The sequence below is a fragment of the Nothoprocta perdicaria genome, unplaced genomic scaffold (genome assembly GCF_003342845.1).
Source record: "Nothoprocta perdicaria isolate Ctin4 unplaced genomic scaffold, notPer1 scaffold_268, whole genome shotgun sequence".
NCBI lineage: Eukaryota > Metazoa > Chordata > Aves > Tinamiformes > Tinamidae > Nothoprocta > Nothoprocta perdicaria.
In genome coordinates, this window is record NW_020455497.1 from 224,950 (window position 1) to 251,683 (window position 26,734).

A 26,734-nucleotide genomic window follows, 5' to 3' on the forward strand; every position below is an offset into this window, starting at 1 on the left:
TTTTTTTTTTTTTTTTCCAACAGGGCAGTAACACCCACAGCTCTGTATGCTTACTGCTGCAGATGCAGACCAGGGCTGTAGTACTCAAAGCCCTTCAAACACACTGAGCTAAGGACCCAGAGGCAAACACAAGGCCATGACCCTTATTTGTCCGTTTAGAGATGTCCATCTGTTCCACATAACATTGTGTCAGTTTAGCCAAAAGATGATGAATAATCTTAACACACCCTTTCGAGCAAAGTGGATTAAAAAAAGAAAAAAAAAAAAAAAAAAGCCCAAATGAATAAATGCAGTATTATCAAATCAAGTTATCAGGTGCTGATGTCAGCTAAATCTTGCATTTGGCTTGCAGATCTTGTCCGCCTTCCCATGAGCATCAAATCTGAGGGGAATCTGGCTGTAGGCAAGCTGGACCATAAGGGTGAAGACAGAAAGCAGAAGTGATCTGAGCACAGAGCACGTCAAACCATTGAAGGCTCCCCCAAAGTTTCACTAGCGGAGACACAGGGGAAATAAACATGATGAAACAGAATTCTGTTCATTCTTTTTAAAGGAAAATAGAGTGAGCAGAAACTCAGCCTACAGGAGTAATCATTTTGGAGCAATTTCATGCATCACTACTGGCTCGGATCTCTTGTCTCAGCTGACTCCTTGCCTCCAGATTTGCAAGTAAGCCTGTATTTGGGAAAGTTCTGCTAGGAAACTGTTCAAACTGCAAGCTGCAGAGGAGTTGCTATTCCTCTACAAAACCTGAACAATGAGGTGTTTTGACAGCCACACATTGAAATCTAAAGTGCAGTGGACCAAAAATGCTTCTGAAGAGAATGCTTTAGTACGCTATTACTAAACTAAAGAAGGAAGCAGCTACTTGATGCTGAAAATAACACAAATATCACTACAGTCTTTTAATGCAAAGAGGAAATGGAAAAAATTAAGGAACCAATTAAAATTCGATAAATTCGATAAAAATTCCACATTGGCTGAGGTATTGGACATAATTTTTGTATTAAAATACATATATTTGTATTGAGCATTTTTTTAATGGAGTCTTCAAGAAGAAAAATAATAAACAGTGAGACAAGTACCTGAGTCTTTTTTTTGAGTAGCTGCAACTAGATAAGCCTGGAAGATGGACAAATAGTACACAGACAGACTAGACAGATAGGTCTAGTAGTGATGCTATCATGGAATCAGCTAATGAATCAGATCTAGTTGAAGCAATTTTATGATCTAAACTATCACAACTAGAGTACTGTGGGAAAAAATAAGAAAAATATTTTCTTTTGATCTTGATACTGATCTTACAAAAAGAAATTGAAGTCCAAACATTTTACCAGACAGCTTCCTTTCTAAGAACTAAATCATATAGCCACAGAGACTGATGTAAAATCTAAGAGGTGACCTTGATGAGTCCCTAGAGCAACAACCTTGTGAGGTAAATTTAGGGTCGCTGGTTGCGACTCAGAGATTTCCTTGCATGCACTATACACTTAATTTAAAGCCATCACATGGTTTCTATTTTGACACAGCTTATTTTTAATTATCGACCAAGTACCCTCAGCTAGTAACTGCTGCTTTAAAAAATGACTATATCTTAATAAAGGAATGACAAGCATTTGTGAGAAATGCCAGAAAGAAAGATATGGTAACAATTAGTATTAGGTTCAACTTTCACCTATGCATCTGTCTTTAACGCGTATAATCTGTCCCTCCGTTCCCTCACCATTCCTCCCCTAGGGCTATAAAATCCAAATATAGTTTTCCAGATGAGACATGGAGGTGCAAAGGGATTCAGAGGCTTGTTCAAGAACATGCTCGGAGTTCGGATTCAACTCAGTTCTCCCAGTTTTGGGGGCTCCCTCCCTAGTTGCTGAGGTAAGCCAGGAGCATACTGAGCCAGGAAACTACATGCCAGTCAGCTGCACCTCCGTCCCTGGAAAGGTGATGGAGCACCTAATCCTAGAGAGCATCTATAGGCATGTCAAGGAGGAGGAGGTGATCAGGAGCAGTCAGCATCGATTCACCAAGGGGAAGTCATGTTTGACGAACCTGACAGCCTTCTATGATGGGATGACTGGATGGTTGGACAAGGGGAGAGCCGTGGATGTTGTCTACCTTGACTTCAGTAAGGCTTTCGACACTGTTTCCCATAATATCCTCATAGGAAAGCTCTGGAAGTATGGACTGGAAAGGTGGACAGTGAGATGGATTGAGAACTGGCTGGATCACAGAGCTCAGAAGATGGTTATAAATAGGGCCGAGTCCAGTTGGAGGCTGGTGGCTAGTGGAGTCCCCCAGGGGTCAGTATTAGGCCTGGTGCTGTTCAACGTGTTCATCAATGACTTGGATGAGGGCACGGAGTGCACCCTGAGTAAGTCTGCGGATGACACCAAGCTGGGTGGAGTGGCCAACACTCCAGAGGGCTGTGCTGCCATTCAGAGAGATCTGAACAGACTGGTGAGTTGGGCAGAGAGAAACCTCATAAGGTTCAATAAGGACAAGTGCGAGTCCTGCACCTGGGGAGGAATAGCCCCAGGCACCAGTACAGATTAGGGGTCGACCTGCTGGACAGCATCTCCATAGAGAGGGACCTGGGAGTCCTGGTTGGCACTACGTTAACCATGAGCGAGCAGTGTGCCCTCGTGGCCAAGAAGGCCAATGGGATCCTGGCCTGCATCAGGAGGAGTGTTGCCAGCAGGTCAAGGGAGGGGATCCTGCCCCTCTCCTCAGCTCTGGCAAGGTCGCATCTGGAGTACTGTGTGCAGTTCTGGGCTCCTGACACTGGGGTGTGCAGTTCTGGGCTCCTAACACTGAGGTGTTAGTGGGATGTGGAACTTTTAGAGAGGGTCCAGCGGAGGGCAACCAAGATGATTAAGGGAGTGGAGCATCTATCGTATGAAGAGAGACTGAGTTGGGCCTGTTTAGCCTGGAGAAGAGAAGGCTGAGAGGGGATCTGATTAATATGTGTAAGTTCATGAAGGGTGAATGTAGGCAGGAGGGGGCCAAGCTCTTCTCAGTGGTGGCCAATGATAGGATAAGGGGTAATGGATATAAGTTGAAACACAGGAAGTTCCATCTGCATGTGAGGAAGAACTTCTTTCCTGTGAGAGTGACAGAGCCCTGGAACAGGCTGCCCAGGGAGGTTGTGGAGTCTCCTTCTCTGGAGGTCTTCAAAACCCACCTGGATGCCACCCTATGTGTTCTCTAGAGGTCCCTTCAAACTCTAATGATTCTGTGATTCTGCAAGGTACTCTTCCAGCAAAAGCTACAAGCAAAACACTGATAAATTAATCACTGTGCATGCTGAAATGTCCCAGGTCTGGTTTATATGCTGGAATGTTGGAAAAATACTGGATACCAGCTTCTTTCCTATAATCAGGAGGCTACTACTGAACATATATTAGACATTAGAACAGTGATTTATTCAGGAGGAAAAAGACAATGTTGTATTGACTAATACCATTGCTGTGTGGAGGACTTTTTTAGCTACAAAAAGCTAGGTTGTTTAGAAAAAAAATAAGAAAGAATTAATCAGAAAAGTTCTACATAAAAAGGATGATCCTACAAACTTCACATCTGCAGACACAGAGTACACAGTTGATTCAATTCATATTTTTTAACATGTCTGAGATCTTTGTACAGCCAAATATTAGAACCAAGTTTCACACAAGTTTGTGTGAAATTTCTGTTGCTGTTACCTCATAAGTTGTAATTACATTTCCGCAAAACATATGCTCTCTTAGAAAAAAGATAAATGCCAACAGTGAGATAGATCTCAGAGATCTTTAATAAGAACTCAGTAATCATCAGAACAGTGTAGAAAGAAGCAACTTGGTCTAAATCTTCAGAAGGTTATTCAAAAGTAAGAAAAATGAAGTGATTAACAAGAGCACCTTAGCCACATCTTATAAACTATTTATACCACCTTTGTCACAGAATGACTTACTTTGGGGTATTCCAATATTATGTAAGGTAAAGCCAAAACATCATATGATGTCATATAGTTGGATAGGGATACTACTGGGTGGACAAAGTGAAGGGAGAATGATTATGATAATAAAAGATGGGGAAAAATAAAGTGTTGCACTGGGAAGCATGAGCTGGACTATTTGTATATACTTATTTCAACTACTGAATGAGATAAGAGGAACTGTATCACATCACTTTTGCTGAAGACCCAAGCTAACAAATCTGCACTTCAATAACTATGCACCAAAAGCGCTGTTTTCCCTCAACTTTTCATCAAAGCTTTCCAACAGTTTCACCTGCCCTCTGACAAGCATCATAGCTGCTACCAAAAGAAGATATATCCCTGTATCACCTAAGAACAACAGAGAATGGAAAACAGGTAGCCTTGCATACTGGAGCAGTATGCACCTGAATTTGTAAGACAGTAGTTCAAACAGAAATTCAGTCAAAACTGCATATTTTAATTTTAAAATTTGTTATTAAAATACAGCTTATTAAACTTCTTACTTAGGACTATACACTACTTCTACCGTACAAAATAATAATTTACTTATCTAAAAAGGTTTGGAATAATGTCAACACTGAGTTTTACATTGGTCGAGTTGATTTCTGTGTTTAGATATGCATAAATATTTAGGGGAAGCACAATTTTTGCATTTCATGCTCTGCATTAGAAGTCTGGATTATAACCATCTGCTTTTTATCCAGAGAGCAACTTTTTTGGAGTCCTACATTCTTTTCTACCTGATCACGAATGGTTGCAAACCTCCTATTCTTCTTCTGCAGACTGTTTTATAGCAAAAGACTCCCCAGCCTAGTGGGTCTTCAGGCATGCCACAAAAACAAGAAAGCTCCATTTGGTTTATTCGTATGCTGCTATACGTTTATTCGTATTTGGTTTATATCGTATGCTATGATACAGACGGACTTCTGTTCTACCTTCCCCTTTCTCAGGAAGCCTGGATGAATGTCTGTTAGAAAATATTAATAGCTAACAATTGCTCATAAGTGTGAATGATAACATATACACACAAAAAGTCTGTGAACTTTTTTAATCAAAGGGACCAAAACAATTATAAAAGCTATCATTGATTTTATGATGATTTTCCTTTGTTTCACTAAATACTAACTCTTATGTAACCTCTATCTGCTTTTCCCTTTCTTCATGCCTTTCTTGTACAATATACCTGTATATCAGTAAAAAAGTATGGCATTCTCTGGATATACTTGCATATATTCCACTCATAACTATTTGGATATGGTCTCATACACATTTTAGTAAGATGAGTCTGAACAAAAACCTGAGTCTGTAGACTTGTTACACTGTTGGTGGTTAAATGTTACATTTTCTCATTCTCTGCCTGAAATGAGATAATATCTGATCTCTGTCACAATGGTGGTTTGGGAGGAGCAGTGTGTTTTCTTGCATGAACTTAATCTGTAAGAGTTCACTTTGAACACTACTAGAAAAATGGGTATAAATGCCTTCAAAATATTCACTGAATGAGCTATAGAGATACATATTTAACCATGAGGCAGCAGTGTGCCCTTGTGGCCAAGAAGGCCAATGGGATCCTGGCCTCCATCAGGAGGAGTGCTGCCAGCAGGTCAAGGGAGGTGATTCTGTCCCTCTACTCAGCTCTGGGGAGGCCGCACCTGGAGTACTGGGGACAGTTCTGGGCTCCCCAGTATAAGAGGGATGTGGAGCTTCTAGAGAGGGTCCAGTGGGGAGCGACCAAGATGATTAAGGGAGTGGAGCATCTCTTGTATGAGGAGAGACTGAGCAAGCTAGGCCTGTTTAGCCTGGAGAAGACTGAGAGGGGATCTGATCAACATGTATAAGCACCTGAAGGGTGAATGTAGGCAGGAGGGGGCCAAACTCTTCTTGTGGTGACCAGTGATAGCACAAGGGGTAATGGGTACAAGTTGAAACACAGGAAGTTCCATCTCCATGTGAGGAAGAACTTCTTCACTGTGGCAGAGCCCTGGAACAGGCTGCCCAGGGAGGTTGTGGAGTCTCCTTCTCTGGAGATCTTCCAAATCTGCCTGGATGCCACTCTGTGCCCCATGCTCTAGGCGTCCCTGTTGCACAGCTGGGTTGGACTAGATGATACCCAGAGCTCCCTTCCAACCTCAACCATTCTGTGATTCTGTGATATTGCTGCATGACTGTACTACTGCAAACGACTACATTTGATGGAATGACTTTGAACCTCACATGTAAATTTGGTAAAGCTGAGCAGCAAACTGTTGCTGCTATATATGACAAAGACAGTTCACAGTGACTATAATGTAGTCTGTACTGACTGGCTTATCCTATTCCAATTTTATTGCAACATCCTGATCCTTATCTTCAAAGCACTAATTAAATACAACTCAAAATAAACTATGCTCATGCAACAGCTACACATTCTGTCTGAGAGACTGGGGGAAGCTTTCCATTGGCTTCAGCAAGCTGGCTCAAGCTCTTAAAAGGCAGGAAGTAGGAAAGTTAAGTTCATATAAACTCTGGGGTTTGCTTCTGTCTCACACAACCATATAACAATGGCTAAATGCATCTCAGACTGAATTTAAGAGACAGTTCCTATGCTGATATTCAGTTTTGCTGAACTCAGAATAGTGGCGCCCATTCCCTAGAGCTCAAGATCCTGAGCATGGTACAAGCGATGGCTGCGATGGTGTTGCTTTAGAGGCTCTAGGTAACATCCTCCACTTCGCTTCAGATCTTTTCTGTTAAGCCAAGAAGCCTGGGAACCTAAAAGACTGACACCTCACTGCTATTTTTGCCTATAACAGACCTGAAAACAGAATGGAAACACTGATATATCTGAGTTTCAGCTGCATGCAGGAGCCTCTATATCATGTATGTAGCTCGTGCAATAGCTACATATGGAGTCTCAGTTGTTAGGGGCTGCAAAGGAGTTCATTAATCACTGAAACAGCATGTAAAAATAAGTCTCTGAAATGCATGATTTGTCCTGAATGCCTAACACTTTTAGCAGGCAAGCTTCTCTAGATCACATTCCATGTGCATCAAGAATAAAGCACAAGATAACGCTATAGCATAATTGCTAAGCATGTGCCACTTCATCAGACAGGCAATGTTAATTCGAGATAGGCCATCTAGAGGCATACAAAATATTTTACCAGAAAAATGAGATACAAATACAAAAGATCTACAAGAACCTCATCAAGAGATTTTACTAACCAATGGTGGTAACTTAACATGTTTTGGACTTCAGTGCTACTCAAGATCCTAATCAGATCTTTTAATTCCCTTTCAACGGCAGCTTTCTCCATGACTATAAATCACATGTTGTGTATTTCCAGATCCACTTAAACATCTATTAGCATAAGTTCTGATGAGAAATTTCTTGAGAAAAAGAAAAGACCAAGTTCAAGTCATAAGCAGAGCAGAGAATACCATATGACTTCAGTTATGCACACGCGTAAGTCATCTGCGGAACAGAACCAGTTAATCAAGTACTTAAATTAGATATTAAGCTCTCTATATTTTAACTGCTTTACTTGTAAAAATAAGTTTAGCACTGTATGTGACTAAGAATATTGTTTCTCTCAAAATTCTTCTGAAGTGAACTAAAAGCAGTATTAATGTAGGGATGTGTCACTAAAACTGTATTGGGGAAAGAAAGTTTCTGAACTGTTTTCTCTCAGAAACACATTTTTTGTTTTAGAACAAACATTTTCACACTAAAGTTTTGGTTCTCTTTTAAGTTTAGTTTTTCTTTGCCTTGAGTTTTTTTTTGGCTTGCATTATATTTAAAAAATTAGAAAAGCCCTCACATAATGGCAAAGGAAGCAAAAGATTCACACAGGGCACAGGGACAGTTTTCTAGTTAAAAAACATATTGAGCTTTGCAATATCAGACCCAGACAGAAGCAAAGTAGAAAAAAAATTAAAACAATATGTGAGATAGGAATCTTTAATCAACCTTGTTGTATCAGCCGAAGCCTAGCATTCCACCCGGTCTTCTGGGGTTACCCAGCACCACTTTGAAAACGGATTACTTTCCACAGAAAGTAATGCCAAAAAGGAGCTTTAGTTCTCCTGTGGGAAATTAGAACAGCCTGGATCATCAAATGGGAAAAAATAATCATTATCAGTAGCACTCAGAAATGGGGGCATGGGGGGGAAGGTGAAACTAGACTGCAGTTCTGGAGCACTTCATGCCTTACACATGCAGCCAAAGACCACTGCAAAGCAGCAAATGCCTGTGGGTTTGAGATGCTGAAGAGCTTTTGCTTCCTCTAGCGGACAACAGGCACACCTGGGTTTGCTCTAGAGCTTTTGCTGTATACATGCTTTGCTGTAAACACACAGAAACTAATCCTGGAGAGGCACTGAACTTGGATACTTTTCTATGGACAATTCAGGTAAACACAGATGCATTTAGAAGTTATCAACCTGTGCACACTAACAGATTAAAAAAATACATTAAAAGGACTCAGTAAAGCTGAGCACAGGTCTTTAACTTGGAGTCCCTTATCTTAGGTAGGAGAAATTTCTCAGTGCTCCCTGCTGTCCACATCACCCACGGACTCCACAAAGGAGTGTCCAACATGGAGCTCTGTGGTGCCAGCTGCCAGAGTGAGTATAAATCCCAGTCCCCTCTAAAACCAGGCTAAATATAACTTGCAATTTGAAACAAAAGCTTACTTCTAACCTCAGCAACACTAAATAAACAGCTGTCACAGCCCCAAGAAAGTGGCAGAGTATCATTTCCCAGATGCTACGAAGTTGAACCGAGATTTACATTACTGCAGTTATGGCAAGATCCTTAATAAGTTTGTTTATTTATTTATTTATTTATTTATTGGGGGGGTTAAGAAATTCTGAAAGCAGTGTTAGGTAGAATTCATTGACCCTTTTTATATTTTTATTGTGGGCATAGCGGATTCAATCAAAATATCTTGAATCAATGTTCCAAGCTAGCAACGAATGAGAAAGCAAAATTTGGTTGACATGGATATTTCCTACATACAGAACTTTCAGTCTGTATAATGTGACCAGGTCCCACTTTTGTACTACTGCAGTAGCACACTACTGACTTCAGTTATGGATTAAAGATCCCTAAAACCCTACAAACCTACAATTAAGTACATACTTGAATGCTTTGTTCAGCACACAGATTGCTGAATTGCTGCCTCTATAATTAATTATGAAATACTAGTGATATACACTTAAGTTGGGAGTATGTGCTAAATGCTCTATGCCAAGAATCTATGAGCAGCTGATGATTGGCAAGGGATCTACAGCCAATGTGCAGAAAGGAAATCCCACTGCCACGGTCACATGGTCGCTGGACATGTCTTGCAACAGAAGACAGTGGTCCTATGCGTTTGAGGTTTGGTGCCAGATGCTCTCCCCTTTAAATAGCATGGCAGAGCAACAGCGCTGTTAACTTATTTCCAGTTTAGCACCCTTTTCTGCCACTATTGAATGTGAAGATTAATCTAAGATTAAGCTTCTCCCTCTTTTCAGTTCCTCACCCTGCCAGCAAAGGTGCATTTACCGAGTGAAAGAGCAGCAGTATCAGCGCAGCCGATGCTGCTGCAATTTCAGCCATCTCTCTAGCAACTAAGTTCAAAGCAAATTTTCACAACACATTGTTACAATTACCAACCAATGTCTGGTAAAACAACTACATAAGCCTCTACTGATGCTTTGAGAGTTAAACCCACAACAGAATTAACAAGAGGGCAAAATATAATGGCCACCATCAATACTGGCCTTCCTTAAATCATTTATGTTCATTCTTTTTGGCCAATTTCACTTCTAATTCTCTCCCCTGTTCGCCTGTCTCTGTGCAAAAGCATCAGTGTGTGTCCAGAGTGAACGTGGAGGCAGGTGCCAAAAGAATAGCTGCTGCATGCCTGACTGTGACAAACCCTAATGTCCTCTGCTGAATGTGTGTCCTGGGGTGGAAAAGCAAATGCAGCAATGTACTAATCTTAGTCAGCAATGGAGAAAGAACCAGCAGCCCTATATATACAGAGCAGAGCATGGAAGAGTAAAGGGTCAGAACCATTACAAAATTTGTCAAAAATAATCTGTAGCAGAACAGATTTAACCATCTCTACTGCTGAGTTTATTAAATCTCTTCGGAGCTTTTGAGAAGAAACTACATGTCTAGCCAGAGCTGCAGCAGCTGAATGATTGTATTCCTTCTGTTTCCTCTTAAGGGGATTTGTCCTCATACTTAATTGGCAATTTTACTATTTCTTTTTGTTTAGCAGCATTCACAGATTTTTCCCTTTCGTGGCTGCAGAGAAAGAACCAACATAGCAGGGCTGTGCATTAAGACTATAGGTATGTTGCAAATTCCACAGATTCAATTTTCACAGAAAGTCAAAGCCACCTTTAAGGGTATAAAGCAGCTGTCACACCATGCGTTCTGATAGCAAGCTTGCCATACTTTCGATTAGTTTTGGAACACAGATGGGGACTTAGCTCTCTTCCAACACATTCAAATAATAATGAAAAAGTAACTTTGATGCTACCTGAAACCCAACTATTCAAAGTCCATTGCCCGCATTCCTTAGCTGCAAGCACGGTGCCAGGATATGGAGATAATCATTTGGGCTGACTATGGGGGAGGGAGACAGGAGCTTAAGGAGTGTTAAAGTACTTTGGTCAAGAAAAAATAGACAGAATTTAATGTTCAAGGCAGTAATGCAGCCATGTTTCTTTTTTCTTTTTTTTTTCTTTTTCCATTTTTTGCTTGCTACCCTCATCTGCTCCATAGAAACTGAGGGTCCATACCAAGCAAACCCCTTCTCTCTCTTTCAGCATAATTTTTTTTCCAATTGTGCCTAACTTTCTGTGTTTCAAGAGGGCAAAATGCCCAGTGTAACACCCAGCCAACAGTGGAACACTTTATGTGGGGAAAATCTTCTCCTAATCTTCTCCCAAACATGCACTACTCATTTAATCATGCCCTATATGCCTGGGATTTGATGATCATAATCATCACTTTCTTTATACTTATCCACTAATATCAGTAGTCATCCCAGAATAAATCAGTTCTTGCAAGACTGCAGTGTCCGTTTTTTTCACTTAATCTTCTGCAGCAGTTGAAATTGCACATTGCAGCAAATATACTCGAATGTGCTACAAAAAGTCATTGGGACACTGGGCTCTCTTTTCTGCTATAACAGGTATTTCAAACAGGAAGAGAAAAAGAAGCAATATCCCTATGACCTCATGTCACTGCATTATCCAGGGCCCATTTCCTGGTATTTCTAATTATGGATTCACCTCCACCAATTATGCAAGAGAAGTTGTTAATAATAGCCAACATAGACTATTCAAGCTGTTCTGTCATTTAGGTCTGCCCTAAGCAGGTCTAGATGACAATAATCCCTGTAGACCTTAATGAAGGTCCCCAAATTTGAGAACAAATGTATGGTAAAACAGTATAATTATGGTTCTACCTACCTCTAAGTCTTTATAGTAAGACCCCTACCTATAACCCTTTGGGGGTGGAGTGTTAGCAGAATTTATCTTCTGCTTCCTTCTCAATCTCCGGGAGAGATGTCCTTAAAAAGTCAGTTGTGCAATATATAATCTATTATACACAGACAACCTGAGTAACCTGTATTTTAATACAGGTCTTTAGTTTTTGCCTCCTTGAACACTGGTTTCAGTGAAGTGTGCTCTGCTGATAGGCACCAGGCTTCATCTTTCAGTGCCCTTAAGGTACAAACTTCTGCCCCTGTGTTGAGTTCTGTAAAATCTTCTCCCCCTCTTCCCAAGTTGTATAGAAAAGAAACTACAGAAACCAGTTTGTGTTTGTAGAACTCAAAGGAGAAGAAAAAAGCAAGACAAGATGCACAACAAACTCCATTTCCAAATAGCATCCTGGAAATTACAACTGCAAGAAAAAGTAATTTTCTTCACTGGCAACTGCAATGACAGCAGAGACAATAACATGAGCTACTCTACTTTTGAAAACAAAGTATATGCCAACAGCATGAAATACTATAAAAGAAATAATAGCCAAGTGTGCCTAGGTTTCTCTGCAAAGCTGTGTAATCATTTAGAGTCTAAGACATGGTGAGTTTAAACCATAAATGCGTATATAATACAAATAAAAAACACTTAAAAACATTGCAAACAAGAATACAGGAACATGTCTTACCTTCGACCCAATAAGAGTATATAGCCACTGGATAGTTTCATTATGATTTATTACTCCGTTCATACCATCAACATACAGCATGATTTGGCCCATAGCTATTGTAAAGAAAAGAGATAAAGAAAATATAATCAGACCTGGTGAATAGTCTTAATGGTGCTAATTAGCAGTTACAATGTACTGTAAGCAGCAGTTTTCCAGAGACACAGGGAGCTGAACTAACAACACAAGATTTTGGGCAGGATTCTGCTGGACAACATCCCTGGGTAACTGCAGTAACCTTTCTGAGTTCTTCAGGATGAGGTAAGTGCAAATTATTCAATGGCAAGCAAAGGCATTTGCTCTTTTCTAAAAGACACTAGACACTAGAGTGTATTTTCCTCAAACTCTGAAAATTGCCTGCTGCACAGAGGTCACTATCATTCCTATTAAAACAGTTCCAACATGTACAACTTGTACATACTGTGAGCCAATACATTTCACCTTTGTTTCAGCACTATGTAAAGTTTGGAATCAGCATATTTGGAGTAAGTTGTTTCAGTGAATTTCAGTAACATGAAACTAAAATAGAGAAATGAACACAAACAAGTATAGCAAATTTCCACCAGGGCACCAGTCTCCTGCAAAAAATCGTCTTTTGCACTTCAGTGAGAAAATAAAATGTGAACAATAAAACATCTTCATTTATTCTAAAGTGCTTACAATAACATTTTAAAACATGTTAGTAAAATATTTCATAGCCATAACTCCATAGTTTGCAATTCTGCTAATATGAGACTTTCTAAAGACAACAGCTATCAAATCCTTTTTGACTGATAAGGAAAGACATTTTTCATAAGGATTATGAAAAGGAGATTAGCAAAATTCATCTCCCATCTTCAGAACTTTCCCTGTTAGATCTTCTACTTTATAGCAGGAGATCAAAGCATAGTAAAATGAAAAACACATCATTGATGTAACACCTTTCAGCATGGCCCGTTGGCATAACAGCTTAATTATATAAAACACAGCCTGACATGTCACAAGTATACCACTATACAGAGGGGACCCATAGGGTAAGGAAAATGTTGATGCTATTAATCTTCCAAACACATTCCAAACATTTGCTAACTTCTACATAGGTTGTGCAAAGTGCACTTGTGTTTTTTAACTCCAGGATTTTTTTTTCCAAAGAAATGAATGCTGACAAGCACTTATGTTGAGCCCTATAGCCAGGCAGCTAGATTTCACTTTTAACCTCAGTTAAGTCTCCTTCTTTTCTCTTTGCTCTACAGTGTCTCCTTATAGCTCAAAAAAAAAAAAAAAAAATCCTCTAATTGACTTAGAGGATTATTTATTTACGTTCCCTTTATTCTTTTACATTTATTCTGTTGCAGCAAGCTAGAAGCAAAGTCCCCCTATACGGTCAATGAAGACAGACAAAAAGGAGGGAATGCTATATCAAGAAGATAGCTACTATCTTAGGGAGGCTGAACGTCTCTCCCCAGGAAGCAATCACTCACCAGGCTCCTAACAGCACATGGCTCATCTGCATCAAATTAGGCAGGACAGACACAGGCCTGAGTGTTAAGGTAAAATCAGTGATGCAGCCAGTCAGTGAGAAGAGATAAGAGTTACCCTGGCTGTATAAATGGCTTCTTTATAGCATTTCCTTGCAAGAATAAGAAAGAGGAGAATGTTGCTCTCCACCAGTAATCAGAGAAAGTTTTTAATTCTTGTTTTTACTTCCTTTCAATACTAAAGAGATCTGGCCTTTGATCAGGATGAGATCAAGCCATGATAAAGTCACCCAAGCACTCTTTGCTGCAAATTCTTTGATGGAGGTGAAGGAATTTAAGTGGAATTTGAAACAAATGTGAAACAAATTTTACTCTTGGCACATGCTTTCCAAATTAATACAAAAATCAAAGCAGCAAGGAGTCTACTTCTAAAGGAAAAATATGCACAAAATAGAAAACTACTCCATTCCTTATGTTTAAGAATAGTGAGCCTGGATGCTTACATGAGATCTGGGCTACATTTGAGCTTCTTAAAGGTGACTCTTTATAACAACAGTAGGTAAATGGCAGACCGGAGATTACTGATATCACTAATCTTGTCCCCCTCTCCCAATCCTTCCTGCTTTTTCTATTGCTATTAGATGCTATCCCAAGTATCTGATATTATCTGCATCTTTACAGCAATGCGATTATTCTCTTGGAACTTGGTGGAGGATTACTTGGAATTACATGAAAGAAACTACTACTGCCATGTAAAATAGCACTCTATAACAAGTTTTACATAATGCCATGGAATATTTTATGCAAAAGAGACATTTACCACAGAGCCACACTGTCCACATACAGTTCATGACTAGACTAATTATCTGCCACACTTAGAGATACCAGTTGCTATCAAACCTTGGAACAGGGCTTCATATTGTTATTTCTGTCTTCGTGGTCAAAAATGAATGGAAGACACGATTGGGTTGAGTGGAAATCAGATTTATTTAGAAGGAAGAATAAGTATGCAGAAAGTTGCTATATAATAAACTATTAGCAAAAGAACTGAATTCCATGAGAAGAGTTCAAGGAAAGTGTTATTTTTTCAATTTATGTCCAATATCTGCACTTAGGAAGAGGTGCTATCTAGCAACCACACAATACTGGAGAAAAAGAGATCTTGAAAACACCAGCATAGGGGAAAGGCTGATGGAGCTGGTGGGCTTTCAGGCCCACCTGAGATTCCTCAGTCTGACCTAGTGGGACATACCAGTGTTATACCACATGGAGACAAATGGCAGACCAGTCACAGGGCCCTACATGCTGTTTTATCTTCTCTGTAGCTTTTCTATATCTAGCCTACCTCTTAGCCCATGACCCTATTCTGCCAAAAAGGCTATAGTTAGAGTGCAAACTCTGTGTACTCCCAACATGTGCATGTCTATATGAACATATACACACAAACACCATGCAGCTACTCAGTAAGAAAGAGCAGGCTAATTTAGATTAGATGCAATCTAAAGTTGCTCTAAAAGCCTACCTCATTCAAAATCATTGAAGTAGCTATTTGCATGTGTCATCAACCAAATTCTTTTCCTCACTGGAAAATAAGGCAGCGATTTAATCCATTTAATCACATCTCTTGGCTAACCGGAATTCTCATTGGAAGTATATCAGTAACCTACTTGCATTAGGAAAGCTTGTTATTGTGCAAGAGGGGGTTGGGAAAGGGAGGTTAAATATGGAGCAGACTTGATTTGGAATGCCTTTGTTCCCAGCACCCTTGCCGAACGCTTAATCTTACGTGAAAGCAGGTTGTGACTTTACCAATAGCTGTTTCCAAGGGGAACATTGCTGCATTTCTTAGGATAGGCCTAGGTTAGAAAAAGGCAGGTCTGCCAGAAACTTCACAGATTGCTGTGGTTTTAAGAAAACCTCTTAAAACCTGTCAGTCTTGGCACTGGCACGCTCTTGGGCTTTCTTTTTTAATGTTGAATTAATGAGACCAAAAGAGGAAAAACGCTAGCTCATACCATCATCGTCCTGAATATAATTTTAAACAAAAATCTTCAATTTTCCCACCCAGATCTTCATACTTTTCAAAGTTATTTCCTGCCCACACACCTGCATCTCTTATCTTCTCTATCCACTTTGCTACCACAAGATACCTTATTATAAACATACCTTATTATAAACTATAACTATTTGCACATTCATGAGTCAAATGCCAATAAGAGAATCCTGTCCTTCATTGTGTGAAGAGTTGGTAAGATGTTCACTTTATTGTCACCACTGTAAAAAAAATAGTCTCCTTGGAGCACAGTAAACACAGAAGAAAACACCTTTCTCCATCATTTAATGAGATATGAAGGGTCTGTCTCACTGCCTTCACTCCATTTGGAGTACAGGACACCAAAAGGGCCTACTCTAACAAACACCACCTCCTGATCAAGGATAAAATTTCAGCATCTCTCTAGTGAAGGACAACGTAAAGGAGATAATATGGCTATCTACTATTACATTATGAAGATGATTATGAAGGAAAAATACCTCAGAATTTATTTCTACATGTTTCTGCACTAGAGAGAGGCAAGAATACAGCTCTAAAGCGGGACTAACTTAAACAAACGTGAAATCTATAGTTTGGCCCAGACACTGCATGTCAGGAGGATCTAGTTTTAATGCTAACACATTTCAAAGACAGTGCTTACACACTACACCATCAAGCAATTTGAAAATGAACAGAAACACACTAAGAGTTCCTGCTTCCAAGAGGTGCTTCAGATAAAACAGATAACCTGATCTCTCTACTCCTCCTGAAAACAATCTGATTAAGCAGCAATGTGCCAATGAGGAAAACTCATTCTACAAGGCTAGAATCACCTACATTTTTTAGGAATTTTCTTTTGCATTGCTACTACTGATATGATTACTTTTCATTTCAGTATAAAAATGTGCTATATGTACACTTAATTCCCATTTCTTTACTCCTGCCAAAGATACCAGTAACGCCATGCAGGAAATTAGAAAACAATTTTATTTTTGTCCACCAATGAATGGCTATATTGCTTATCAGAATTTCTTTAAACCCCATCTCTTCATCTAATCCTCCCTTTTTGCTTCTGTCCATTGATTCTATCTTTTATCACAGACATCAACGGTTGAAAAATGCTAAGAAATTCATTTTCAGAATTTTATTAATAATCAGTTACTTGACTAAGACTTGAATTTCTTCACAAAAAAAAAAAAAAAAAACCCAGGTTGCAAACTAGCACTGCATGGTGTTTCACACAGACGTACATATCTTGCATTGTTAATGTAAAGCAGAAGGTTTTACGCCAGCTGATCCTGATAACAGTCCAGCTTAGCCTTACATAATAAGGCTCAAAAGGACATGGAAACTTGGAAACTCCAGCCTTCTAGTTTCAGATCCAATATCTTATTCAGTGGTTAGATATTTTCAGAGTTTACAGGGATAGTTTTTTGTTTTTTTAACCACAGATTTTTTTTCTTTCATTTTTGATAGCAAACCGTACAAAAATACAGTAAAGCTCTATTTCTAGGCTGCAAATGAGTGACAAGAGTGACAATCAGAATTTCCCTCTGGGTTAGGGGCTCAAGCGATGCGGCTGGCCAGAGGCCACGAGTGCACAAGGTGGACCAAAGACGCGGCCTGAGCACATGCTCCTCCAGCGCAACCAGTGCACCTAAGGGTGACACGCACAGGCCTGTCAGGTTACACTGCTCAATGGGCACACCAATGGCATGCTGCAGCTTGCACTTAAAAGCATTCTTTTAAATAAAAATCAGGGTCCAGCTCATAAAGAAATAAAGATATTTAGTGCCATCTTGTCATTACTCACTTCTACCTAGCTGTCCGCATTTAGCAATGCCTTTAGCCACAGTGATACCCAGTGAAGAGCTGCCCTTTTCCTATCAAAAAGAAAACGAGGGCCGCAGGCTACCTAGGACCGACCTTCTGGAGAGCAGCTCCGCAGAGAGAGACCTGGGCGTCGTGGTGGATGACAAGTTGACCATGAGGCAGCAGTGTGCCCTCATGGTCAAGAAGGTCAACAGGATCCTGGGGTGCATTAAGAAGAGCGTCTCCAGCAGATCGAGGGAGGGGATCCTTCCCCTCTACTCAGCCCTGCTGAGGCCACCTCTGGAGTACTGTGTTCAGTTCTGGGCTCCCCAGTACAAGAGGGATGTGGAGCTGCTGGAGAGAGTCCAGGACAGAGCTAAAAGAACGATCAGGGGCCTGGAACATCTGCCCTATGAGCAAAGACTGAAAGCTGGGCCTATTCAGCCTGGAGAAGAGAAGGCTGAGGGGGGACCTGAGCAGTGTCTATAAATACCTCAAGGGAGGGAATGAGGAGGATGGGACTGGCCCTTTTCCGTGGTGGCCACTGACAGAACTAGAGGAAACGGCCACAAACTGAAGCACCAAAAGTTCCACAGGAACTTAAGGAACGATTTCTTGACAGTAAGGGTGACAGAGCACCGGGACAGGCTGCCCAAAGAGGTTGTGGAGCCTCCTTCTTTGGAGATCTTCAAAAATCGTTGGGTGCAATCCTGTCTAACATGCTCTAGGTGACCCTGCGTGTGCAGAGGGTTGGATTAGATGATCTCTAGAGGTCCCTTTCAACCTTAAACATTCTATGATTCTATGGCAGTTTTGGAGCAAGGCTTCCAGTGATGCTGAGGAAACCTATCCAAAACTCCAAGTTTTCATGACATTTTCAATCACCTACCAGGAAAGGACCCAAGAGCTGGCCCCAAGAAAGTGATCACTGGTAAAAACCTCATTGATAAATTGGGACAAGGGAGCACAGCTCATTGCAGTGTTAGACATATGCTCTGCAGGATGTTCATGTTTCACTAATATGATCCATTCATAGATGAAAAACAAAAGCTAACACCAGCCCCTATACTTTCCACCCAAAAAATCTAGGAATACCAACTCATACTGCTAAGTTTGTCAAAAGATATAAGACAAATTTGATGAGACTTTATTTATAAATACAGACTCCTGCTAATAAATCCAATAGCAGTACATATACATATATATATATACTTATCTTTACTTCTCTGGATCCAGGTGTGTTATTAAAGCAAGTATAGCATCATTCATTAATGATGAATGCCAAAGAAAATGAGAAAAAGTCTTTTTTGGAAAAAAAGTTGAAGAGAGAAAAAAAGAGATCAACTAAATGTACACTACTACTACTCATCATTGCTCCTTCATGAAGCAAAAATCCCATGAATTCTGAAGAAAACAGGTGACACAAACATAGTAGGTTATACAGAGATGAATTAGGGCAGATGCTTCATAACTCAATCAGCATAGACTGAAACTTTACAAAAGCGTTCTGTCACAGTGTGTATGAAGATACAGTTTTCTTTAGGTTTCTAGTGCATTTAAAATACTGTTTATGGGGACACTGGTCCATAGACCAATTCCCAAGAAGCAGTATACTACAGTGTGTTTACAAGAGCAAGTTTCCTGTGAGGTGAGGTATTTTGCAAAAGCAGTAGTCAAGTGCAGGACATTGCCCATGTAAATGCTTCAGGATTTACTCCAGTTAGTTTACACCTGAAAGGTCAAGCTCCCGCTAAGTCCTCTTTCTGATGCTGCAATGTAAGAGGAAGTGGTTTGGTGGAGGGCTGAAAGTAGGCTCCGTTTCAAACTTTGCTAAAAGAATTCACACATCAGTAAATTCTGCAAGTAACAAGCTCATCTTTAATTTTGTGTTTTAAGTGTTTAAGTGTTATGACTTACGTTGAGGCAACAATTGATGTTGAGGCAACATTGAGGCTTTACAATACCACTAAAACTGAACCATAGACATGCTGAGGCTAGAAGGGACCTCTGGAGGTTGTCTGGATCAACAACCCTTCTCAAAGTGCAGTCCAGATATAGTCCTAGATTGCTCCAGATTGTGTCTAACTGAAGGAACTGAATATGGATGTAGGCTTCACAACCTCACTGGACAACCTGTTCCCATACAGCAGTTTTAGTTTTTCTTCTGCTCAAATAGTATTTTCTGCATTTCTGATTGTGCCCATTGACTCTTTTCATTGGTTACCATTCAGTCTGGCTCCATTTTCTTTACTCTCTCCCAATCATGTATTCAATCCATTCCATTAGATTTGAATAAAATTAAATCACAAATAATTTCAATTCAAGAGTAATACATAGCCCGGAAATAAGAAAACTGAGATAGAAGTCAGAAAATAATGGCTTTGTTTGGCTTTTAATTTTAATTTTAAATTTAAAGTTATGCTAAGGAAAATCAGCTAGACTTCCAGGTAAGCAAGTCATAGTTAAACAAGCAGTGACCTTAAGTGACATAGTTCAGTAGGAAAGATGCATGGAAAATGACCTTAGCAATTCTATTTGGCATCCAGTTGAGTAATTTAGTCTGGCAATGTGCTAGATGTGATGGATTTCAAGGTCTTCCCCTCCCCTTTAATCATCATGAATGTAAGCCTTCTGTCTGCATAAACAACACTAATCCTCACTTTGAAGGTACAAAGAGAGAAACACAAATCAACCTTTGCAGAATGGAAAAAAAAATTCTGCTGCTCCCTTCCTTGCACTCCTTGGAAGCCTGTTTGCGAGGCCCTACAGGTGCAAGCTGTCTTTTATCAATCATTATCAATTATACGCAGTGCAATGGTCTGGAATTCCAGCATCCTCCCCAAATGTCAGAAAGCTAAGCCAGGAGAATGCACACAGCCTTAATATCAAAAAAACACAGGAGAGACAAGTACGGGTTTGGAAAACAAAATGCAGTCATGATTCAGTTACTGCAACAACTGTCATATTCCATGAGCCTTTGTTCCTGGGGCACAGAAAATTCCAAGAGGACAAGTTAAACTTCTTTTTTTCCCCAGTTTTATGTAAGTAGCAATTTAATTGGATAAAGTCAGTTTTTGCCATGGGGTTCTTGTCCTATGTGAAAAGTAAAGAAAATGAAGGGGTAACACAGCTGGACTGCTAAACAAATGGACTAGCACATATGGAAGTATAAAAGCATTCACATTTTTAGCACTCAACAGCACTTCTTGTTAGGACAACAGTAAACCTTCCAGATTGTCGTTTCTGAAGTGAACAAATGATGATTTTTCTTTGATTGTTTTTCTGTTTTTCCATATTTCTTAATATTTACATTTTTCACATTTCCAAGTATTAACATTTTCCTAAACAAAAAGGAAGATCCACTGGAAGCTGAAAGCACAAGACTGCCCAGCACTATTGGCTAATTAGAAAAATTAGAAAAAAAAAAAAGACATTGTTGGGCAAGTTGATTTCTTGAACATTGCTCTGCCCAAATGGCACGTAGCAAAGCACAAACCATGATCAATGATGTCATGCTGTCATATAGCAATATGTTATTGCTATCATAAGCACTAATACTTCCCCAAAATTGCAGTATTTTTTGTTTTGTTTTGTTATTGTTCGAAGCTCAGATTCTTTGTTCAAGGTGCTATTCTGGGCAGTTAAAAATGGGGCAATTTGGGCCCTGAAATAAGAGTACTGCAGTTGGACTAACAGGCTAAATACACTTAAAAACTTACAACTTTGGCAAGGAGGCTTACATAACGTCAAAATGATTTCACCAGGCACGTAAAGTTATTTCTGCAAAGATCAAACGCTGCTTTCCAGAAAACAGGCACTACCACATTTGCTTAATAACCATGGGCCTTAAAAACAACACATGCTATAATCTTGAAGAGCACACCTGGGGAAAGATGAGTGAAGAAAAGAGAATCACTGAATACAGTAATCCTACCACTGGTATTTCACAGTGCTTCCCACAGAGGGTTTTGCAGGAAACAAAGTTAGCAAGTGTGCTGCCAAAAGTTACACTTAGGTAGCGTTCCAGTTTTCAGTCAAATTTAAACATTGTTTATTCTAACTAGTCATGAAAAACATCCTTGAGGAATACCATGGAAGAGCTTTGCGGAGAACAAAAATACATTTCTTCAGCTATATGCTTTCTGTTTCAGCTTTGTAACCCTCAAATTGTTTCTTCAGGTGCCAATCCATTTCTCCAATTGCACTGTCACATACAGCAAGTATAGGACTGTATGTGAAAGTTCCACAATACAAAAAGGAAAGTTATTCTGAGAAATAGGGCATAACACCCTACATAGGTGCATTTTTTAGCATTTCTCAAGCAGTTCTTGCTAAATTGACGTGAGCTACAACATACTAACTGAGCCAGAAAGCTCTTTCTTCATCTCCATCGTGAGAAATGCACCCAATAAACAGCACAGAAATGTTACAAGTTGTTTTGGGACACTTGGGTAGTATCTGAAACATTAATAACAAAAAGGTAGAGAAGGTTTGCTTTACATAATTATCATTTTCAACATACTTTAAAGATTTCCACGATGCTTTTGTCACTTTGAAGCAACACTTTGAACTAAATTTAAATAATTAAGATGCCTGTTTAGATGATTCAGCCATTATTAATAAGCCATAGTAAACTCATACCCTGGGATTTCAAAGCAAACAAAAGGCTAAAAGTAGGGCTTTCTTATGCTGTCCAAAGGATCTCACTGCAATGTGTGGGCTATAAAAACTTCAATGAAATGGCATGAAAATAAAGCTTAGTTGAATCAACACCTTTGTCCATCAAGGGATATAAAATGATTTTGGGGAAAAAGCGCATCTCTTTTCTTTATTTCCTTTTTTTTTTTTTAAATTGAACTGCCTTAAAAAAAAAAAAAAAAAAGAAAAAAGAAAAAAAGTAGTGGCCATATCCTAATTCGGCTAAACCAGTTCTTTCCATCATGATGTCATCATAATGTCACTGTGACAGACAGCAAAATTGAATTCCTGGTATACTTTTCAGGTATTTATCTTTCTTATGCTCAGCTTGTCTCTAACGTTTTGTACAGACTCCACCCTGCAGTAATGTGCGTGCCATTAAAGAATTCACTTTCATCTCCAGGATTCATGCTTGTAGGGCAAATCAATGAAAGGCTCTATTCTTTAAGTACTGGCTAAACAAAGCCAAAGTCAGCACTAGAAAGCAAACTGACATAACACTTCATTAAATGTGCTTTTTATTCTTTTTGCTTCAATCGTGTCTGCTGCTATGTGAAATTTAGGATTGAGGCTTACTTTCAATCTCACAGTAAAGAATGTGCTCAAGTCACAAGTTCCTTTCACCCATTTGAAGTGGACTTCTCATGAGAAAAAGGTGCAGGGAAGAGACATCAATACAAATCCCTTTTAAGCAGGGAGACTGCACTCTTCCAAAATATTGATTGAAAATGTTGTTTCGTGTCTCTACTCATTCATCTCAGATAATGAGCAAAGATTCCTCCCAAATTAACTGTAATTCTCTTCTAATCCCTCTATTCTTGCTTCCTTCACCGCCCTGACACTGAGAACTCCTTTCAAGGCTCAATCCCACCTTCTTATAGGGACTCTTAAGGCTATTGTTCTAAAGGGAAATGCAGCCAAATCTTTTTCAGCAGTGTCATGTTCAGATTTCTTTTTTCCTCTCTAACAGAATTTATACAGGTTAATATCCAAGAGGAATGCATACCAATTACATATTTTTTTTTGTCTTTCTCAAAATTCACAGGCAAAGATCTACTAACAAAGATGAATAAATCCCAAACATCAAGTGATTATCAGAAGAGTAGTTACAAAATCTTTTTTATGTTCTTACCATGTAGGGAATTAATAAAATACATTCAGAATGATAGAAGAATATTCAGGGTCACAAGGTTCATTGGATCTAAAAATGTGAGGTATGTCAGATATGATCAGTTTTACACATTTGGAAGCAGGCAGAAAATAGGAAATGTGGAGATGAAGGTGGTGTGTTTATCAATGGTTGAAAGTCCAATTTTTGTATTTGCCATTGTTTCAATTCCATGATGCTGACAGTACCATGCTTCAGTAGCCACAACATCATTGGCACGAATGAAAGCATGAATGAAAGCATGTTTCTATAAGTATATGATGACCAATGCTCCGTCATCTGGAGGAATATAAGACCGGAACTCCCTGAAAAAGACAGTGAACAGGCAATCTGGGGACAGCAGTTTAACAGCTGTTGCTATTAAGCATGTCAACAACACTATTTCAGCAAGTAAAGTGAACTAAACACAACAAAGTACCTGTACATAACTAGCGCAGAATACTGCATCTGTGGCATAGTAAATCCACAATCGAGGCAGATCCAGCATTGGAAATTAACAACTTCTGAAAGTATTTACTGAAAAAGCTAAAAGAACACCAGGCATTGGAAAAAAAAAAAAAAAAAAAAAAAAAAGCATTCAAAGCTAAAAGATAGACGGAATTACTCAAATCACTGTGCAAATTTTTATTCAGCCTACCTTGTACACAAATGTAACTATCTCAAAATCAATTTCAAGAAACATCATTTTTTAGCTTTGAACACTATCTCACTCAAAGCAAGGGCTGGAAAATATCATTGAAAAAGCACATTCCCAATGGGTGGTCTTAGGAATTTTTTAGTGCAAACCTCCTCTGAAGACAGAGTATTTCATTTCCTGCAGAGTTTTCTATAATGCACACAATCTACTGAGTGCTTCAGGATCTTAATATATTTTCCACATAGCACACCTATGACATAAAGAAATTCTTCCAGTCTATAAAAGAGCTTCCACTAGGTCCAGATACCACATTTGAGACACCCAATGCTCTGATTTTTTCGAGGCTGTTTCTTCTTGCAGTACTCTGATACTTTAGTTGATAAGAATATTACAGCAGAGCCACCATCCATCTCTCCTTGGAGGGACCCCTTAAAATTAATCATAAAACCATCTTATTCTGCATTTTAAAGAATCATTGGCTTTCTCACTGCTTCAGCAAAAAGATGATGGGGTCATTAAAGGTACTTGGAACATCTAGGTTTACAAACCTTGTCCTCCCTAATTTCACACTTTTTCAGGTGCTTTCTTTAACTGAAAGGATCAGTGATCTTCACAGAAGGATCATTAGCTCTAGGGTTGTTCATTTTGACTTGCAGTTGTAACTGGGAATTATTTTTCCATTAATCTCATGCTTTCTGATACCTCAAGGCCAAAAAGTGTAGTCTTTCACACTCTATAAAATCTAAATAATGAAGTTAAAGGATTAAATACCTGAGTTCCTCTGTTTTATCAGTGAAGAAAATAGAGGGGAACTAAAATGTACTGTGTTCCAGAGACAGGTCCCCAAAAATTTATGTTAATATAAAGAACAATTGAAACAGAAGAGCCTGAAAGCCAGTAATTCACATTTTGCAGTCAAATAGCAGAAAAAAATAAAAGTAAACAGTAGTTATCAGTTAAACAAGGACAGCTGCTTGCTTTTGCATAAGAAAAATCTCACAGCTTTACAAAATCAGTGCTGTTGTAATAGAGCTGATTTAAATTTGTAAAAAAAAAAAAAAAAAAAAAAAAAAAACCACAACCCACTGCATAATGAATGTTACTAAATGGTCTTACATCTTCCCAGCAGTGTGCAGTGTGTTGCAATGCCAAAATACTGCTCTCTGTGAACCTCCAAGAGCTCAATTTTTGCATATTCACTTCTGAGAGTGATTCTAAGCTAGTTATATAAATTAAGTGCCTAACATCCCTTCAACCCAAATGACCTCACAAAAAGAAATAAAGCATGAAGTGCTGAAGGAAAGAATGAGCACTGATGGTACAAGCATTCGAAAGAGCCCCACTCTTCTTTCCCATCCTCTGTAATCTCATTTTGAGTTTAACATACAGAAAGGCTCACAGCCAGGATTGTTTTCCAAACTACATAAATCTCCAGAGAAACTCTCCAGCCTCTATAACTTTGTCCTTACAAAACCTTCCCATATCTTCCTAACGCTGCTTTTCACCCAGAAAGGGCTAGCAGATAGCTATCATCTTCTGTGAAATGTGGCCACAGAAGGAGGACTGCTCTTCCTTTCAACATGTTTACTAAATGAAACTCTTCAGAAAAGCAAATGAGTTCCCAAATCCAAAATGAGCCTTAGTGACTGAAGCAGCACCGTACTCCGTATAGCTGCTGTTGCCTTGGAAATAGACGTAATTCCCTTATACCCATCCTGAATTCCTGAGCTGGGTCAGAGGCAGGGAACTGCATTTACCGCCTTGCAACAAATTTCAGGCAGCTGGGGCAGCCTGTAAAGTAAACATGTTAACACTTTGGGAAGGTCATGTTGAGGAATGGGAGCATTAGCAAGGGAATCAATTTGAGAAACTTTTCTCCCCTGGGTTGACCACATGCATAAAGCCCTTTTGCCTTAGTTTCCTCCCTTTCTTTCTCCACCTTGCACAATGCAACAGACCAAACAGTTTGTGCTGACATTCTGAAATGAAATTTTCAGAAGGTGAGAGATGGATTTTCTGGAGCTTTGGGCATGTCGTCTTTTTTTTTCAGGATTACTTCCAGCATGATATTTTATTTATGCATTGCCAAAAGAAATACTTTAGAGTTTTCTCATTAGTCAAAGGGATTTGAGAACATGCTTAAAGGAAATGAGCCAACTAGAAAAGCAAGCAAAACCTTTCCATGCACTTCACATGCTCCATGAAAAGCAGCCAGACAGTGGAAATACCACCTGCAAAACTAACTGTTCAACCTGAGATGTGTTTGCCTTCTCCTTAAAAATCCTTATTCAAAAATTCTACATGGAAAAGCAGCAGATCATTCTACATCTTTCGCTCTTCTGAACATAAATTTTAGTGAAATTCAAAGCAAATGGGGAAAAATGCATGAGATGAGATTCAACAGTCACTTTTCATTTCTTTGAGAGTTTAATTACACATTTCTTAAAGTTAGAAAGTAAAATTGAAAACAGAGACACAGTGAGGTACTAGAGTCCCACAGAGATGTCCAAAGGTCACATTCCCCATATGCCAACTGCCGCTACCAGAAGTTCTAATGACTAGAAAGTTGACATCAGATACAACTGTGCTTACCTCCTCTTCTTTCATCTTGTTTTTTTCTTAAACCTAGACTGCCAACTTTTAACAAGCATTCTGTATACAGCATACACAGTGCATATCTCTCATCTAAGTTATATTAAGAATATTAAGCTTGTATAAGCAAGAACTCTAAATCTACTCATGTTATAGCATTGGTATTAA

The 26,734-nt window shown here is 39.2% G+C and overlaps 1 protein-coding gene across 2 annotated transcripts in view; it reads right to left on the reverse strand.

Moving 5' to 3' along the window:
• The window catches only part of FHOD3 (formin homology 2 domain containing 3), a 363,251-nt gene that overhangs the window by 138,753 nt on the left and 197,764 nt on the right, over positions 1-26,734 (reverse strand). For both annotated transcript variants that reach the window (XM_026040807.1, XM_026040808.1), the window contains exon 6: positions 12,132-12,226. In XM_026040807.1, coding sequence (XP_025896592.1) covers positions 12,132-12,226 — 95 coding nt within the window. The remainder of the gene's footprint in view (positions 1-12,131; positions 12,227-26,734) is intronic.